Raw genomic sequence first — 13,310 nt, 5'->3', positions numbered from 1 at the left:
CTCAGGTTAAATCACCACCAGCCAGCTCTCTCAAAGGGTCAAGTGCCTTTGGGTCCTCTGGGACTGTGGCAACATTTAGACTCTCATATACCAGCCCCATGCTCCAACACTCTCAGATACAGAAGTGTGTTAGAAATTTATATTAAAGAAAATAAAGAAAAACAAGCAGATAAAGCAATCTATCCTGCTCTATAGTTTGCGAAAGAAAATTATCTGGATATTGTAAAATGAAATGCAACAAAACAAGATAAACATTTCAATATATTTCCTGATTAGAAAAATTGATTCACTTAGGAGGGATTATTTTAAACTTTTGAAATTATGCTTTGCTTTTAAAATGCCATCACAGTGCATTGACAAATTAGCCTTACAGTATGGCTTGGCTTAGGACTTACGCACAGGACTGGTTCCAGCGAGAGTAGTACTGAGAAAGAATATGCAATTGTAAGCTAGTGAGCTCAGCTTTTCACCTTGGTCCAAATTGAGAAATAACCTGCCAGGACCCTGTTTCTCCGTGGACCCTATGTCTCCGTGGGTTTCCTCCGGGTGCTCCAATTTCCTCCCAGTCTAAAGATGTGCAGGTTAGGTGAATTGGCCATGCTAACTTGCCCCTTAGTGTCCAAAGATTTGGTGGAGCTACAGAATTACATGGTAGGCAGTGTAGTGGGTCTAGGTAGGTGCTCTTTCAGAGAATCGGTGCAGACGTGATGGGCCGAATGGCCTCATTCTGCACTGTAGGGATTCTATGGAGGACTAAGATCTCAACTATATTCAATAACTTCCAACCGAAGATGCCAGCAATAACGTGTTCCTGCATAAACCTAATCATCGAAGTCCAATCAAAATATTTTATGTAATTATTTGCAGAAATGCATTTATCCACCCCACCCAAAAAAAAGCCCACCTTGCCCAATGCAACAAAATCCTTACCTCTCCCGTGGTTAGCAGGTAGACTGGTGTTAGAGACGGTGTTTCGCTGAGTTCACAGCTAAGTTGTAAGTATGTCAGAATTTTTGTCAGTACTTCATATCGTAGTGCATTGCTCAATTTCAGTGTTCTGAAATCCTGCTGCACATGGGTCTCTTTTGAATTGGGAGGAATTTCAAGGTGAACCTGTATATACACACACAACCAAAACATTATGTCAGTCGGTCAATAAAAACAAAACCTCAAATGAACCCTGAAAGAATGTACAGGACTGCGGGGGAAGGTGGGAGAATAGCACTAGGTGAAATGCTCACTTGGAGAGTTGGCACAGACATGATGGATTGAATGGAGTTGTTCACTGTTTAACCATTCTGTGATTTTGTTTCATTCATAACATCCATGGTTTTGTTCAGGGTGGCCTTTTCCTTCTATCCCCACAACAACTCTAATTTTCTTTTATTCTAGACTCCTTCGCCAATTATGACTAGCCACTGATCAAGCATCACAAAAGTAACCTAGAAGTAATCATCTCTCCAACTTTTCTAATCATGGACTACTTTTCTGATCAAATTAAATAGGAAAAGAGATGGCTCTAGGATGAACTAAATGAAGAGAACTAAGAAAAGGAACCCAGACAATTGGAGGAGCCAAACTGAAAATTAGAATGCTAGGAGTAAATGAGGTCACATAATTTCTTTGAGGTACAATGGGTTGCAGAATAACTTAGGAGAGAAGACTGACAAATCTAGCAGAAAACAGTGACAATTGCAAGGATTTGTTTTTAAACATTCACTAAATTTCCATTCAGGGCTGGAACAAGGAGGGGAAGATAGTATAAAGTTAATTTAAACAAGAAGGAGAAGGCAATTTCTTACAAATAAAATCAAACTTTTATTCACTGTACCTGGCAGAGAACAGCTTCTCCTCCATTTTCTCCATGAGGTAAACGTACGATTACTATGTCCTTTTCAGGATTAGCCAAACTCCCCCAAAGCTCAAGACCTTCAGCGGCTTCTTCTGTGCTATTAATCTCTCTTAAGAATGCTTTGCCACTGGTAAAAGCATGGAGGGTTATGTCCTTGCTGTCAGATTTAGAAAAGCAGAACCTGTGAATCTTTTCCTTCAATTTTTTTTTGAGAGATACTTTGATCTCCCCAAAAGAAAATGATGTGCAGAGTCCCAAGATCTTCCCACCTCGGGATAGGTAAGTCATGAATCTTGCATGAATCTGTCCAGGCACTGGATCATCACATGCCACAACAAGCAACAAAGTATTATCAACCCAAGGAACTTTCAGAACTTGCTCTTCTAGAAGAGGATAAACCACATAGCTGTCATTGTCAAGGCAATCCAACAGGACAGATTTTATCTGCTGAAACTTTATCAAGTATTGACGATAATCAGATCCAACATATATCAACACATTGGGAGGTTTCCCAGATTTGTTGCTTTGTCTTGTGTTTACCATTGAATTATCCTCTCCAATCACTGTGTCATCAGAACTTCCACAATAATCTTCAGGGAGGTCCTGTAGGTTTTCCGCCGAGGCATATTTGACTGATTCGATGGTGCTGCTTTCCAACTCCAAACACTCTGAGCAACTGGCAAGGTGAAGGCAGTAGCCTTCGTGCTTCTCAAGTTCCTTTTCTTCTTGGGTTGCCTGAAACTCTCTAGTGTGAACTCCTATAATTTCATCTATTGCTGGTTGTTGATATTTCTCAGCAGAACCAACTGTACTATAGCAATCACCACATGAACCTACATTTGGTTCAGTCACTGATTTGATTAAAGTACCTTTAGGACAGGTCTCTACTTCAGTATCCAGATCCTGAATCAGTTCTTTCTTTTTTTTTTCAAAGACAGCACCTGATTTCAGCAACTCCATTTGAACTGATTCATTGAGCGGTAGAGCTGAAAGAAATACAAAAGTATTTGAAATCGGTAAAATTGAGCTGGTACTGTATGAAGCATTCCTAAATATAAACAATGACAAGTTAAAGAAAACACTAGACAGGAATCCTACCAAACATTTCCCAAGTGTTGTGTCAATCATTAAATAGAAATTAAGAGATTTTAATCTGATTGACACAATTACCTTCTGAAGAGAAAAGTATTTCCGGTTTTGGTTTATAAATTCGAAGGTCGTGTCCGGATTTCTCCGTCTCTGCCCCCAAAATGGACAGCTAGCCACTTCCAGGTTTCTGCCAACATCACTTTGCTCACCATCACCAAGAACCAAAGTAAGAGCAGCAGGTGCTATTATCTTATTAGCCAAGGGAAAGAAAAGTCTGAAATAGCTCCAGTGTTAATGGTACTGGGTGAAACAGTTCTCTTACACGTGAGAACACCACCCGCCAGGTACGCGGTACATAGTCGTGCAACTCGGCCAACGTTGTCTACCTCATACACTGCAGGAAAGGATGTCCCGAAGCGTGGTACATTGGCGAGACCATGCAGACGCTGCGACAACGAATGAACGGACATCGCGCGACAGTCACCAGGCAGGAATTTTCCCTTCCAGTCGGGGAACACTTCAGCAGTCAAGGGCATTCAGCCTCTGATCTACGGGTTAGCATTCTCCAAGGTGGCCTTCAGGACGCGCGACAACTCAGAATCGCCGAGCAGAAGCTTATAGCCAAGTTCCACACACATGAGTGCGGCCTCAAACGGGACCTGGGATTCATGTCGCATTACATTCATCCCCCACCATCTGGCCTGCGAAACCCTACCAACTGTCCTGGCTTGACACAATTCACACCTCTTTAACCTGGGGTTACCCCATCTCTGGATCTGTAAAGATTTAATCACCTGCTGATGCTCGCATTCCAAACATTGTCTGGCATCTTTGAATCTGTCTATATATATGCTTCTGGAACATACCTCTTCATTCACCTGAGGAAGGAGCAGCGCTCCGAAAGCTAGTGACATCGAAACAAACCTGTTGGACTTTAACCTGGTGTTGTAAGACTTCTTACTGTGCTCACCCCAGTCCAACGCCGGCATCTCCACATCACACTTATAAAGGTGGCAGTGGCTATTAAACCTTCGCTCTTTGTGTCAGTCAGCTCCAATAGCACAGACACATACTTGGGGGTCTGGCTGTCATTGCCAGATACCTCAGCTAATTGTAAGCTCTGTACAAAGGCACAATGTAGCATCTCACAAAATACAGAACAGTGTTTGATGTTTCCTGAAGTATCAGAAGCCAGCCCTGATTTGTACACAATAGTTCAAGGTTGGTGGCACCTTTAGCTTTTTCCACTGGGAACACTTTGCCTACCTCAGTATTAACACAGAGCTCAAAAGTATTTACTGCGCAGCCATCATCAAATCCATATCCACTGCTTGCATTTGTAAATACTGTTTCACTTAACTAAAATAATTATTTATTTCATGATATTAAATGGGCAACATATTTGAAAAGTAACATGGAGGCTTTAACATTTTAGATTGGCTCTGCTCTGATGTGGAAATTTACCCACTCTGGAAGAATGATCTTGTTTATTTTAACAAAGCAGCTGTGACGTTGCTCGGGGAGAAGGTAGCACAGTGGTAATTTCACTGGACTAGTAATACAGAGGCCCAGCTACTATTCTGGGGACATCGGTTCAAATCTTACCATGACATGCAGCTAATAAATCTTAAATATAAAGCTAGTCTCAGTGATGGTGACTATGACGATTAGCATCAATTGCTGCAAAATCCCATCTGATTCACTAATGTCTGGGAAGGAAATCTGCCACCTGGCCTGGACTGGCCTACATGTGACTCCTGAACTACAGCAATATGGCTGAATCCTAACTGCCACCAGTTCAAGAACAATCAGAGATGGGTAACAAATGCTGACTTGGTCAGCGACACGACTATGCAAAGAATTTCCATCTAATTGTCTCACTCCTGCTGGGAGATTCCATAGCCTTCACCCTTCAGAGTTTGGAATTGCACACAATATGAAATGTCAAATTTGAAATGAAATGAAATGAAAATCGCTTATTGTCACAAGTAGGCTTCAAATGAAGTTACTGTGAAAAGCCCCTAGTCGCCACCTTCCGGCGCCTGTTCGGGGAGGCTGGTACGGGAATTGAACCGTGCTGCTGGCCTGCCTTGGTCTGCTTTAAAAGCCAGATCCTTAGCCCTGTGCTAAACCAGCCCGAGCTTTGCAAAATTTGCAATCTTACCAGTATCCAGCAGTTGGCAGAATCTCTTTGAAACAAAGTACAAAACCAACATAAGTGCTCAAATCAAAGAAAGTGAACCCTCATGTTACCAGATTCCAGAGATATAGGGGGCGATTCTCCGAGCCCCACGCCGGGCCGGAGAATTGCCACAACCGCGCCCCGACGCCGGCGCGTGATTCTCCAAGGTGCGGAGAATCGGCACCATTTGCGCCGACGCATTTGGCGCGGCGCCAGCCGCAGGAATCGGCGGGGCCGCCGAATCTCCGGCACGGGTGGGCCGAGCAGAAATTAGTCCCGCCAGCGCCGTTCACCCCTGGTCGCTGCCGGCGGGAACTCTGCGCGAACGGTCTGTGGGGGGGGGGGGCTCCTTCACCGGGGGATGGGGGGGGGCCTCCGATGGGGTCTGGCCCACGATCGGGGCCCACCGATCGGCAGGCCGGCCTCTCCTCTCCCTGGGCCTACTTCCCTGCGCGGCCGGCCCCTGAACACCGACGCCATGTTGAGTCGGGGCAGCGCGCTAAAGATGATCCCCCGCGCATGCGCAGGTTGGCGCGGCGCCCATTTGGCGCCGGGAAAGGAGGCTGGAGCGGCATGAACTGCTCCAGCGCCGTGTTGGCCCCCTGTGGGGACAGAATAGGTCGTACCCGGGCCCGGTTCGCGCCGTCGTGAAACACGATGCCGTTCAGGACGGCGCGAACACTTGGGCTCCATTTGGGAGAATCACCCCCATAGGGTCAAATTCTCCCCCAAAAATTACTGTCATTTTGGGCTGTGATTCCCACCAGGTGTTTGGCTGCGAGCCAGGTCACAATTCACCCAAACTTAGCTTGAGAGTGCAGGAGGCCATTCAGCCCATCGAGTCTGCACCAACCCTCCGAAAGAGCACCCTACCTATGCCCATTCCCCTGCCCTACCCTTGTAATCCCAGCCAACCCTGACACTAAGGGGAAATTTAACATGGCCAATACACCTAACCCACACATCTTTAGACGGTGGGAGAAAACCAGAGCACTCGGAGGAATGCCACGCAGACACAGGGATAATATGCATATGCCACAGACAGTCACCCAAGGCTGGATTCAACCCGGGTCCCTGGTGCTATGAGACAACAGTGCTAACCACTGTGCCACAGTGCCACCCAAGGATGTGCTTGCTTTAGAGGGAGTTGAGCACAGATTTACCAGACTCATTCCTGGGATTGCGGGACTGACATACGAGGAGAGATAGAGATAGTTAGAATTATATTCACTGGAGTTCAGAAGAATGAGGGTGGGTTAAATTCTAACAGGACTGGACAGGGTAGATGTAGGAAGGGTGTTCCCAATGGTGGGGGAGTCCAGAACCAGGGATCACAGTCTAAGGATATGGGGTAGACCATTTAGAGCTGAGATGAGGAGAAATTTCTTCACCCAGAAGTGGCGAGCCTGTGGAATTCTCACAGAAAAGAGAAAGGCCAAAACATTGTATATTTTCAAGGAGTTAGATACGGCTCTTGGAGCAAAAGGGATCAAACGATATGGCGGGGAAGCGGGAACAGGTTACTTAGTTGGATGATCAGCCATGATCGTAATGAATGGCAGAGCGGGCTCGAAGAGTGTGGCCTATTCCGGCCCCTATTAATGATAGCAACGGTTCCCAAATTGGATTGGGCCAGGGCCCCGGCCGAGAAGGGCTCGGGGTGTCTCTGAGAAGGATCGAGGCATGGGGTCTGAAAAGGGCTTGTGTGTGTGATGGTGAGGTGGGCGGGAGGGGGGGTAGGAGGAGAGAGAGGAGGTATAAATTGTTGCCATGTGACATTGCAACGGTGTTTGTGTCGAATTTTAAAAAACATGCTTGAAAGTTCATTAGAGACACCAGAGGAAGTATCACAAAGGTGTTGACAAATGGCCGCCAGAGGAATCCTTATCCAAGAACTTTAATGTATTTATTGAAAGTTGAAGCTCAGCTAATTGAAAGCAAAAAGATACTCACAGACTATTTTTTGAGGAACCATTCCATTGTCCATTTGTAATTTGTTCTCCAAAAAGGCTATTCCAAGCCTACTAAAATCATCCACGTTTGCTTCAGCAATTAATTTGTAGGGATTGCCAAGTAAATACGCCAATGGAATGCATAGGTCAGAATATTTTAACACCTACAGGATAGAAGATACAGTTGTTCTGTGATAAGATGCAACTTTAAATAATTGCAAAATTCAATAAGTGCAACCACTTACTGTCACAAGTGGTAGAAAAGATCTGTCCAAATCTTACAGATATTCAGTGTGGTCTCTGCAATTTCAATACCATACAATAGTGGGCATTTGAAAGTGTCATACCATGGCCAGGGATTTGAGGATGGCGGTGGTTCCTGTCCTGCCATCTGGGTCAGTGGGGAAGACATCCCCGCTGATACTGCCTGCCCTGCCACCATCTCACGTTGCAATGTTAATTGGCTGGCAATTAACCAGCCCACAAGCTGACTGGCCAGCAGCTCTATAGCCCCTGCAGTGCCAGAAGCTGCAGTGGACAGAACTAGAATTACGTGCAGTGCCTACAGCCCATTCCAGGAAAAGACAAGTTTTGGCAGTCTCAGGGTGGGGAGATGAGGAAGGGAAAGACGTGGGAAAATTAGGGTGTCAGGAAGAGGCTAGAGAGGCGGTCCAGCAGTTAAAGGGAGGAGGGGAAATCATGCAAAGTTAAAAGGGTCCCTCAACTCCCTTCCCACCCAAGGCCTAACCCCAATTATTTTGAGGCTGCCGCCATACATGGGAACTCCTCCCGCCAGCCTAAAACTTGAGGACGGATAGGAAATTACCTTTATGGTCAATAGTTCATCACTTAAAGGCCTCAATTGTGATAAGGGTGGATAGACGTTACAAGGCTTCACCAGCCCCAGCGTAAAATTGCTGAAAGGTCAGGGTGAGTACGAACCCAGCAGGAAGTCCATATCAGTGTTATTTCAAGCTTACCCTCTACAAACGCGATTGGCAGGGTGTTTCTCAATGTGGCAAGATCGGGGCCTGCATTTAACGCCACTTAATACCAGAAATGAAACCCCACGAGCTTCTCGCCATTACCGGCTGTCTTGCCACTAACGGGGGGGAACTGTTTTTAAACTCTCTCACCACTCATTCCCAGCCAACACTAGCATGGCAGTGCACAGATCTGCTCCTCATTTTGGGGATGGCGAGCTGACAAGGCTTCTCGATGGCGATGAGATACGCGGCATCCTGTCCCCACAAGGGGTGGGTAGAGGGCCGGCAGCTGGGCCACGAATACCACCTGGGAGACTGACGCAGCGGCTGTCAGTGCAGGCAGCACAACAAGGAGGACCACCGTACACTATAGGATGACCAACAACCTCCACCGAGCTGCAAGCATAAGTTATCACTCTCTCCTGGCATCAGTTCCACTTGACACCCCTCAAATTCCCAACCACCCCCCACTACAAATCATCGGCTTAGACACCTCGCACCCTCCCCACATCCGATCTTTGTGCTTCTTCCTCAACACCCCTGGCATCCACCAGCGCAACCCCATATGTTCATTTATGATGCCCACACACACACTACCTGCTATAGACCCCCCTAATCCATCAAGTGCGCGGCTCACACAGCCATCTCTTTGCCCCTGCAGGAGAAGATAGCCCATAGTAAGCGGGAAAGGGCCAAGACGGGTGGGGGGGGAACCAGTCCTCACCCCATATGAGGAGCAGGCCATGGAATCAGTGGGGTTGTCCGAGGAGAAAGCAGTCACCGACAGCGAAGTTGGCCTGTGCTGCAGAGGGGAGGATCCACTGCCCCTTCATCCAAGAGAGTTATTCATGTCAGGCAAAATTATCCTTCCACATGTTCATTCTCTCGCAGGTCAGGCCATCGGAGTCATTCCACCCTCCCCTCAACCCAGGCATCACTAGGAGGAGAGCTCTAAGAAGACTACCATTGAGGCATCACAGCCACCACCTTCCAATCAGTTAGGGCTTCCACCCTGGGGCACTTAAATCCCCCAAGTCTTCTCCACAGTTACATGCCCCACCTTCTCTTAAGAGTGCCACCCACCAAGCCAGTTGTACTGGAAAATCTGACTCTGCATAGTCAGCCCGACCACAGCAGGAATCCCTGGACCCCACGCTCCTGCCAGGAACATTGGGAAGACCATGCTCCGGTGCACCCCCCTGATCTACATACTCACCCCTCGGTCAAGGATGTCCCCTGTACTGAAGAGCTCAAGAGTATTTGATTGTTGACTGCTGCCTCTATGGTACTACTTCTTGAGTTCAGGCAAATTGTTCAGGCTTCAAAGTTTGATTGAAATGCGATGCAATAATCATTGTCTGAGACATGGCATGTGTACCCACGAGAAGCCACTTGAGAATATTTTGTTCATTAAACGGTCAATAGTAATAAAGATTTGAAAACCAACTATGCAACATTCCATGCAGAAATCAGTCACTGAGCCAAAAACAAAAGCAGTAAGAGCCAGGAGAGGAAATCCCAGACCATGGACGCGTGGAGTGAAGTGGAGCAGGACATGGCGGATCAAGAGGGCGCGCCAACATAAATGGCGTCCCATCCACCGGCAGGGCAATGGATGGAACTCCTCATGCAGGAGCTCCTGAAACACAGGGGCGCCCATCAAGGAGGACCTCATGATAACTGTGAAGGCAGTCACAGTGATCGCGCTAGTCCCCTTCAAAGAGGCACTGGAGAGGACAGAGCGGCGATCAGAGGTCCAAGAAGCGACGGTCCAGAAACTGGAAAGAGTGGCCACCAGCCAAAGCAATCGGATCACCTCACTCGAACAGGAATTCCACAGCTTAGGGCCTAGGCAGCTGAAGGCCCATCTGCCAATGGTGAGCACTGAAAATCGGGGATATGTAAAGTGATAGATTTAGAGTAACAAGGAGGTCTTGCGGATTGTAGGGCTGGAGCAGAGTTTTGGATGAATTCAAGTTTGTTCTTCAAAAAGGGATAATATTTGAACTCATCTACCAAGCAAAATAATAGGGTCGTAAACACTAAAGTTACTCAAAATGTAGTTAGTAGTTCAAAAGGGATGGATTGGACTACAAGAAAGTGAGTTTTTAAATATAAAGGACTTAAATCAATATGGCATATTTCATGACCTCAGACCCAGAGGGTTGTATGTTCCCGTATCACTCGATTTGATCGCAATCGAGGCTTGAATCTCAGTGCCGTGAGGGAGTACTGTACTGTAGGAGGTAACATCTTTCAGATGAAGTGTTAAACCAAGGTTCTGTCTTCTGACTTCAGGTAGAAATGCAATGCATGGGATGTAGACACGTAGAGTAATTCTTCAGGCGTCCTGGCCAATATTTATCCCTCGACCATGTTTAAAACAAATGATTTAGTCATTTATTTCATTGATGTTTGGGGTCCTTCTTACACAAATTGGTTGCCACACTTTTCAACAATGACAGACCATCAAAAGTTCTCAAAGTGAGATGCAAAGACCCAGATCATAGAAAATGAATCACAAATACTTTAAAGACTCTCAGGAATTGATCCACTGCATCGTTTGTCTGCCACAAACATGATTCTCATTTACTATTGCTATTTTTAAAACACAAGGGACCTTCCAGGTTTCTGAGCTGCAAAATAGCTAGACAGTATCACTTACAGCGAACAACAACACTTACTCCCAGCTGGTCTACCTTGAAAGCCCTAATATATAGATACTGAACATATTGCACGACAAAAGTAACAAAGTACTTGTGAAGTGGTATGAAAAGTCCAACTATCAATCTACATTAGTACCTGATAAAATTGCAGTTATGTCAGAATTTAAAATCCTTTATTGTGGACGGTATCATTTATGAACAGCACAAATCCACTGATTTGTGTCAAACATAGCAATGGACTTTGGAAGAAAATGAAATAATCCTATCCAACAAACTCTAATTTGTTTAAGTTGACTTAAAAAATAATTGCTTGTCTCATCAAAACCAAGACTGTCATGGTGTTACGAACCAAAGCTTCTCAATGTGATACATGACTGTTTTAACAGGAAGTGAGGCCATACTGTTATTTTTTGGATGTTTAATGGACATGTATGTCAAGCAGCAGAGAGAATGAGGAATTCAAAAGTTGCAACATTATATAGTGCTGGTTTTCGAACAGTCCAACTCAAACTCTGTGGCACCCAAGAGATGGGGTGGGCCTCAGTTTTATTGGTTGGCTGATGGCTAATGAATTGGCCAAAAGGCCATATTCTGCCCAGTAACAGGTGGTGATTGGGTCCTACCCGAGTGGGATGATTTCCAGAGACTCTAGGAAAGCAAAGTTGGGTCTCTGGAGAATCAGGGGAAAGGACCTGCTCTCTCTCTCTCTTGTTTTCTCTAGAAAGGCTGCTGCATTTCTGAAACTGCAGAGACTTGAATGACTATAGTGAAAACAGTTACAGACTGGAAAGCAGAAATCTTGACCTGAAAGTATGGTTTGAAGGAATGTATGCTGGGAACAACCATCTGAAACAAAGACTCTCATCTTTTATTTATTATTTTCACCCCTCTCTTCCCCTCTATGTTTGTTTGTCGTGTGTGAAAGTGCTAATATATGACTCTGGGTCATGGGGGGCTGGAATTAACGATGCCCTAGTCATAACAAACTTTTGTTTTTTATAATAATAATCTTTATTAGTCACAAGTAGGCTTACATTAACACTGCAATGAGGTTACTGTGAAAATCCCCGCGTCGTCACATTCCAGGGCCTGTTCGGGTACACAGAGGGAGAATTCAGAATGTCCAATTCACCTAACAAGCACATCTTTCGGGACTTGTGGGAGGAAGCCAGAGCACCCAGAGGAAACCCACACAAACATGGGGAGAACGTGCAGAATCCGCAGACAGTGCCCGAAGCGGGACTCTGCCGCTGTGAAGCAACAGTGCTAACCACTGTGCTACCGTGCCGCCCTTTTTTTGATAATAAATCAATCATTGTGCTTTGTTGAAAGAAGCCAGATTAAAGTTAAAGTCTCTTTTATTTTGGGTCTAACAGCAGCGAAGGTAAATAATTTTGGTGAGTGAATTAAACTTCTAAATGAATGGCACAACCTGTGTGCACTGTACCATCAGACTGTTTGTCCTACAAATGATGTTGGTTGAACTGCAATTTCCTCCAGCTGAACACTGATATGACCAAATCTACTAATTCCAGCCACTGCCACCAAATCTATACCCTAGTCAATTTTTCCATTGCTAAACCTAGCTACTATTCCAAGCTAGATCAACTCTTTGCACTCTCACCATCCTACTCAAACCAGCGTTGAGCCTTTGATGCCCAAATTAGAAAGACCACCATAACACAGTCAGTTTCTACCTCTACAAACTCCCAACACACAAGAGTTAAAATTTTCATCCTGGTGTTTAAATCCCTTCATTACCTCAACCCTCCCTATCCCGGTAATATCATCTAGGACAACAAGGCGTGCTCCCTTCCCTTCCCCCATTCTTCACTGCTTTGACTCAGGCCGCTTGTGCATTGCACCATTGATCTTTAAGGAAGAGATTTTTGAGTACAGACTCGGTAACATTCTAACAAGAGAGAAAAGGCAGGGGAATCATGAGTAGGGGAATCAAAGTCTGGGCTCCTTGGATGACAAGAGAGGTAGAGAATAGGTTGAAACAAAAAAAAGAGGATGTTTGATGCATTTCAGGTGAATTCATAATGCCAAAGGAAGTAAAAATAAAATTGCCAAACAGAGAATATGAGAATAGAATAGGAGTTAACATAAAAGGGAACAGAAAAGTCTTCTAACGGTGAAGAGACAGGGTGGGTGGATTAGGATAAAGAAAGTGGTATATGTTTAGAGCTCAGAGCAAGGCTCAAAAACATGAGTACTTTGAAATAAAAACAGGAAATGTTGGAAAAATGCAGCATCTGTGGAGCGAGGAATGGAGTTAACTTATCGAGTCCATATGACTCTTTGTCAGAGTATTTTGTATTGGTGTCTACACAAAGAAAGAGAAGGCTGACAAAATATTGGTTGAAGCAGAGATATTAGCGGTAATGGATGGGGTAAAAAATTGATAGGGAAGATGTACAGGAACGGCTGGCTATGCTTTGAGTAACTAAGTTGCCTGGTCTGGATGGCTTGCATCCCAGATTACTAAGGGATAGTGGATCGGCTTTCCATGATCTTCCAATCTTCTTTAGAAATGGGAAAGGTGCCAGAGGATTGAAAAGTGGCAAATACAAGACCCTT

The 13,310-nt window shown here is 45.3% G+C and overlaps 1 protein-coding gene across 3 annotated transcripts in view; it reads right to left on the bottom strand.

The window, feature by feature from the left end:
• Nucleotides 1-13,310, bottom strand: part of hlcs (holocarboxylase synthetase (biotin-(proprionyl-CoA-carboxylase (ATP-hydrolysing)) ligase)) — a 187,955-nt gene that overhangs the window by 123,347 nt on the left and 51,298 nt on the right. For all 3 annotated transcript variants that reach the window (XM_072513331.1, XM_072513330.1, XM_072513332.1), the window contains exons 3-5: nucleotides 7,077-7,239; nucleotides 1,832-2,838; nucleotides 931-1,113 (exon numbers count right to left, since the gene is read on the bottom strand). In XM_072513331.1, the coding sequence (XP_072369432.1) occupies nucleotides 931-1,113; nucleotides 1,832-2,838; nucleotides 7,077-7,239 (1,353 nt within the window). The remainder of the gene's footprint in view (nucleotides 1-930; nucleotides 1,114-1,831; nucleotides 2,839-7,076; nucleotides 7,240-13,310) is intronic.

Source organism: Scyliorhinus torazame, chromosome 8 (genome assembly GCF_047496885.1).
Source record: "Scyliorhinus torazame isolate Kashiwa2021f chromosome 8, sScyTor2.1, whole genome shotgun sequence".
NCBI lineage: Eukaryota > Metazoa > Chordata > Chondrichthyes > Carcharhiniformes > Scyliorhinidae > Scyliorhinus > Scyliorhinus torazame.
Note: the sequence above shows the minus strand (reverse complement) of the source record. Positions and strands in the feature narration are given on the sequence as shown.